This window comes from Fulmarus glacialis, unplaced genomic scaffold (assembly GCF_000690835.1).
Source record: "Fulmarus glacialis isolate BGI_N327 unplaced genomic scaffold, ASM69083v1 scaffold32288, whole genome shotgun sequence".
In the NCBI taxonomy this organism is placed as follows: domain Eukaryota; kingdom Metazoa; phylum Chordata; class Aves; order Procellariiformes; family Procellariidae; genus Fulmarus; species Fulmarus glacialis.
The window spans coordinates 2,386-8,640 of NW_009230693.1; the positions used below are offsets into that span (position 1 = coordinate 2,386).

The window sequence follows — 6,255 nt, forward strand, 5'->3', positions numbered from 1 at the left end:
GGGGAAGCCGATCCCCAGCAGGACTGTCCTGCTTTGGGACACTTTGTGGCTGCTGTCCCCTGGGGATGTCCCCCACTTGGGATGGTGCTCCCACGGCAGAGGCACCCAAAGGCCCTACGCTCCCGCGCAGGGGCTGAGCCCAGCGTCCCGACCCGTGCCCCGCTCACCCCAGGGGGATGCTCAGGTTTCCCCCAGCAAAGGTTGTGCCCCAAAGCTGCCAAATTAGCTCCACCCCAAATGCATGAAGCTCCAAAAAGGAATGCGCAGATCAGCACAGGGACTCGGTGCTTCTTGGGGAAGCCTCATCCTTGGAGATATGCCTGCCTGCCTGCACTCCCGGGGGCACAGACCTCCTGGCTGTGCTGGGACTGCCCTGCCCGTGTCCCCCCCGCTTCTCGCCCAGGCAGGCTTGCCTGCATCCTCCTGTCTGCATTCCCAAAGCTTTCCAGGCTGCTTGGGACCACCCCAGCTCGGGCACCTTCCCTGGAGATACCCCTTGAGTCTGAGCTGCGTTTCCCTCTGCTTCATCCCTTTGGATTTCTCTGCTTCCTCCCCCACAAAAACCCCTCTGGTTCATCCCTTCGGATGCACATCAACTGCAAATGCATACCTCGCTTTGGGAGAGAGATTAACTCAAGAGTTTCATGCCAGATTGTGATCTGCCATCTTAATAAAGCAGTTTTCAGCTAGGAAGAGACTTGAGGCTGGTTCTGTGGCCAGGCACGCTCAGCAGCTTTGGGGCTGTCTTGCCCGTGGTGGCTCTGGATGTCTTTGGGGCAGAAACTGCCTCTTGCTGTTTGCTGAGCTCTTATTACAACCGGGAGCTGGTCTCAGCTGTGCTTTCTAATCCCGGGTATAAACAACAACAGACAGGCAGGAGAAGTACCAAAGGGGTGCCCGGGCTCTCCGCTGCAAGGACGGCCAGCGGGCGATGGCCAAGAACCCAAATCCATCCTTGCTTCCCCCAGCACCCCTGTGCTCTACCGGCACTGCAAAAATAATGTCCTCAAGCAGAGTTTAAGGCAGCTTTTAAGACGCCTTAACCTTTACAATAGAAGTGGAGAGGAGGAAGGAACAGAATAGATATTGGGAACTTATTTTGAGCCTCCTCACAAGAAGACGTGAGGTCCTGGCCCCAGGCGCACAGTGAAGCCCAAAGGCTGGCAATCGCCTTTCGAGGTGCACAGACACGAGGGGCACGGAGAAGCTTTTCACTCTGCACAAAGGTGTCACCTAATTAGGGAACAGCCAGAGATCAAGCTGCTGCAGCCAGCTACCATCTTCATCAGGGCAGGAGATGCTCTGGGGATTGACAGGCAACTTCCCGGCTCATTAACCCTGCCTGTGACTCAGCAGTCAGTGCCACAGCTAAAATGCACTTTACTTTCAGGAGCAAGTTACTTCCAGGAGAAACTTTCCCTCAAACCACTGCTGCTCCGGGGGAACGAGCATCCCGGCAAGAGCACTGTACCATAGAAAAGAGGTATCCTCAGGAAAATTGGGGTGCCAGGCATTAGGTTTGCACAGGCAGGGGTTGGGGGCTGCACCCACGCGTGCGTACCTCAGGCAGGGGTGCGCATCCCACCACGGAGGCCAAGGGGGATGTCAAGGGCTGGGCTCAGCCGCTCCAGCCGGCTTTCTGCTAAATTCCCCTAGGAACAGGTTTTTCTGTTAGATTTCAACAGGAGCTATGAAATAGCATCAATTCCTGGCTCTTTCAGCAGCAATTCAAAAGCATTTTAAGTATTCTAGAAAACGAAAACCTGAACTTTACCCTGTATCCAGCAGTGAAATTCAAAGGGGGACCTTTCTCTGCTGTTCAATACAATGAGAGACACTATATATAAACTCACAAACCAATCGGTAATTTCCAGAGTCATTAACTCCGCTGGAGCTCTCCTTTCACTCCAGCTGATTTTGTTCAACTACTGAGTTAATGCATGAAAATCTCAGCGATAACTTCTTAAAGATGTTGGGTTCAGTTGAATCCCCCTGGAAGGTGATAATATCAGCGAAGGCTTCAGCCCGTTGTCCTGAGAAACCCTCCGACTCTCATTTCGGCGTGGGATGGAGTCCCCTGTGCTCATTGTGCAGCGGGGGCCTGATGGAGCCCTCCTGAAGGCTGGCAGCAGGCAGCGTGCCCCCCCCGGCCCAGAGCCCTTGGGCAGAAAAGCTTTTTTCCTACAGTCAGGGCATTTACACCCAAAAGAAGCCATAAAATTTCTACCAGCTATTTCTTCCACGCAGGACCGGATTATTTTTTGTAAACTTGAAGCGAAATGCAAATAACCTAATCACGCTCTTGAAGACGGGAACATTTATACACCTTTCCCAGGGGATAAGTAGATTATTACGATATGTTAGCAGCTTGCCACAGGCGTGAGGGTTATAACTCACCGGTGGAGACTGAAATGCAGCGCACTGGACAACCTGCAACCACAGGTCGGCTTTTGGGTCCCCTGTGCCACTGTCCCCCCCCCCCCATGGGCACACTGAGGTTTTGGTACCCGGAGCACAGGGCATGCTGACGGTGATGGTTTGGAGAATTAATCCGAGTTGGGCAAAATCTGTGGCTTAGTTAAACCGCCTGGCTAGGCTCTTGCTCACAAATCAAGTAGCCTTAATTTGATTCAGCAGCAATCCCTTCAGCAGCCAGCTGCATTTGAATTAAAGCTACTTTAATTCCGAATGAAAAGTGTCCGTACGCAGCTTAACCCAATTTCACTAATATCCAGCCTGCCGCCAGCTCCCTGTTTTCCTGCTGCCTTTTATAAGATTTACCGCTACACCTTCACCTCCCATCAGCCCCCGGCCCGAGAGCCGGAGCAGACGCTCGGCACGGTCCCTCCTGCCAGCCTGCTCCGGGCGGGAGAGGGATGCCCTGGGACCGCTGCCTGCCCAGATTTCCCATGGGAAGGCTGGGATACAAACTCTACCCCCTCTCCCAAAGGGGTGTTTTTGCAATGGAAGGAATATTTCATATGGGGTAAACATCAATAAGAAACCAAGGCAGAGCTCCTCAGGCAAACCTTGCAAAAGCTCTTCCCCTGATACCAAAACTTGCCAGCAGCAGGTTTTCCCAGAATGTTTCTTTTTTGACAAAACGACACTTCGTGGTCACCAACTCTTCTATTTAGGGTGTTTCAAGCAGGCTAAGTCAGCAGCTTCACACACGACAAAATTCCCCAAAGAACTGCCATCACCCCCTTTCCCTAGGGATAACTTCAGACCTTGTTGATCTCCGCCAGACGAGGCGGGGGAGACATTTAAGGCGTTTTTCTCGCTGCCCCGCACCAGGCGAGACGGAGGTGTCCAACCAAGCAGACAGCGCTGCGAAACCTCACAGCAAACCCCGGGGACTGCTCCACCTCTTTGCAACACAGCAAAGGACACCAAACGGCTTTCGGCTGAGCCTTCTCCCCTCCACACCTCCAAGCAATGCCACTCAATGTGCTAAACCCATGGCTGCGGGTCCCAGCAGAGGCTCCGGGTTGCCAGCCTGGGCAAGGTGCATCTCCTGCGGCTTGCTGAGGACTGTGGCACTCAGGACATGCCTGCCCCGTGCTCTGCCATGCGATGCATCGGGGGGCAGGAGCCGGCCAGCAACCCCCACCCATGACTCCCCACCAGGCACCCAAGCCGGGCAGAGGTGCTGGTTGCCACCATCACCCCAAAGGGCTTCTCATTCCCTCGCTCTGACACCGAGGGGCTCAGCCCGAGGCGTTAGCGCGGAGCATTACCATTTCTGTGCTTTTCTTGCATAATTGCTGACGCGAGCCCTGAAGTCTGGGCAAATGCAGGATGATCTGCGCTTGTACAGAAAGCTTAAGGTTGTCAGACGTCTCCTGTGATCAAATACACCGGCTCCGCAGGCTGCCCAGTCCTTACCGCCACGCTTTACATTAAATCGTCCCTATTTTTTTTATGAGTAGGGGGAAAAGGAGGGGATCTAGAGTGTCAGATAAATCTCTATCACCACCGCTCGTCCCTAATCCATGGGAGGCATCTCTTGTTCCTCCGACAGCGCTGCAAAGCCGTGAGTCACCATGTCCCTTCCCCAAGCTCAGCCCGGACTACGACACTGCCGGGCGGGCTGGGAGAGCAGGCTGGCACCTGGCAAGCAAACAGGGAGGAAAACACCCCAATTTTTGGCCTTTTCCAACAAAAAATCCCAACAAAACCTGCCAGTTGCCCACTGCAGCAATGTGGAGGGCGGATGGGTTCCCTAGCAGAGGATGCTTGGCCGCGCAGGCTGGCGGGCGGTCGCCCCAGTGAACGGACATCCCTGGGGGGTTGGAGGGCCGGCCCCGTCCTACCGTGCATCCTGCGGCCGTGGCGAGTTTGTGGGTGGAGAAGGGGAAGGCCTCGTTGCTGAGGTCGGTGTTGAGCACTTCTTGGAGGACAACGCGGCTGTGGGGAAACAGCAAAGCGGCCGCGGTGAAAGGATGTAGCTCGCCCGCCTGCTCTGAGGGTTATCACTAAAATTTGCTTTCTCGTCTTGTTGGCAAGAGAGACTTCTCCCTCCAAAGGGGAGCTGACATGGGTGATGTGCCATGCTGTGAGAACCTCAAAAGAAATGCCAATTCCCCAGCAAACGGAGTGTTGCTCCAGCCAGACCATCGCCTGTTGCCATGGGGCTCGCACCTACCGCTGCCCAACACGGGGACCTGGCCTGCGTCTGGGGCATCCCTCCATCCATCCCTCCATCCCTGCATCCCTCCCTCCAACCCTTCATGGTCAGGGTGCAAGGAAGGGGCCGCAACACTCTCCCCACACTCACCTCAGGGGGCCCTGGATGCTCATCATGCCCAGCTCCTCCGAGCAGTCGAGGAGTTTGCACTGGAGCTTCATGTCCTGCAGCACAGCGGTGATGTGCGACCAGTTGTGCTGAGCCACGGCCCCGCCGATAGCCAGGTAGTAGCCATCCCCTGGAAGACACCCCCCGGTAGCCTTTCAGACTCGAGAGCATCGGGCTGGGGGCGATGCCCAGCTCAGCTCAGGGCTGGTTTTGCTCTCCAGAGCCTGAGCTGCAGCCCTGAGTCTCTCCAGCTTGCACAGCCCAGGGGGGACTGCCAAGAAAGGGGAGGGGGTTAAATAGTGCTGGGGCAAGGGAGGGCTTTAGGGCTCTGCCAGCATCCACGCTGCCTTTTACTTGTGGGGCTCAGCACAATGAAAACCAAATGACCATTAAAACCTGAAACAAGAAAAGGTAAAAAAAAAGCTGTCCAAGCCCTGGAGATGCCTGTGCATGTGTGAGCATCACGGGAAGAGAAAGAACTCTTTGTCCCTTTAGATCAACAGCAAAAGCATCCGCTCTTTTGTCCCAGTGCAGAATGGATGCGAAAGTGCGGAGGGAGCCGGGAACTACAGGCGGGAGCAGGGAGGGCTGCAGTGACCGGGCCATAACCAGTGCAGGGGCTGTACTGTATATGAGGAGGAATTTCATCTCGTCAGTAATCCTGGGTGGAAAGATCCCCAGGGATGGGGTTTGAGAGCTGATTAATATGTAATCAATCTTCCCTCTGTCTTTCCTGCCACTACAAAATTGCTCTCTGATAATCTGTCATAACGGTAATAAGTGCAGCCACCTACTGTAATTGGAAAAATAGACTTTGCTGCGATTAAACTCCTCCATCGCCCGACAAACCCTGCAGCTCTGCCATCCGCTTCCCGTCACCCTTCTGCCCCCGTCTGAGCACCCCAGACGAGAGGGATGCAGGATTCTCCCACGGGAAGGGAAGAGCTCACCGGCACCTGACCACCCCAGGGCAAAGGCAGCGAGATCGCCCCCGCAACGCCCACCACCCCGGGCCGGCGCTGGGGGCTGCACCGCCGCAGGGCTGGTCCCTTCCAAGCAGCAAGTCTGAGGGTGACACTGCGTAGGGCCGGGGCTCCGCTGGCACTCGGCATCCCAGTGCAAACGTCCCTTCTGGTGGCAGCCCTGGCAGAGCCCGGTGCCACCGGGCACAGTGCTTGGCAGCGCTGCCGGAGCCGAGCTCAGCACCCTCCTCCACTGCTGCTGCCTAATGCCATTTCTGCCCTCTGGGCTGACTGCTCTGCTCCATTTCAATTCCTCTTTATTGCAGCTGATAAGGACTTGGGGAGAGGTCAGAGCCGCCAGCCGGGGCTGGACAAACCCAATAACAGGGATGAGCAGTGCAGGCCCTCGGGGACAAGGGGGATAATCGGGTTACAGGGACTGAGGGGCGGAGGTGGAAAAAGCCAGGTGGCTGCCATTAGGTAAATGCAATCACC

General features: G+C 55.7%; 1 protein-coding gene across 1 annotated transcript in view; it reads right to left on the reverse strand.

Annotated features, from left to right (window-relative positions):
• The window catches only part of LOC104081539 (sarcosine dehydrogenase, mitochondrial-like), a gene marked incomplete at both ends in the record, with an annotated part of 12,326 nt that overhangs the window by 1,689 nt on the left and 4,382 nt on the right, over positions 1-6,255 (reverse strand). The window contains 2 exons of the mRNA XM_009584330.1: positions 4,317-4,410; positions 4,781-4,930. Of these exons, the coding sequence (XP_009582625.1) occupies positions 4,317-4,410; positions 4,781-4,930 (244 nt within the window). The remainder of the gene's footprint in view (positions 1-4,316; positions 4,411-4,780; positions 4,931-6,255) is intronic.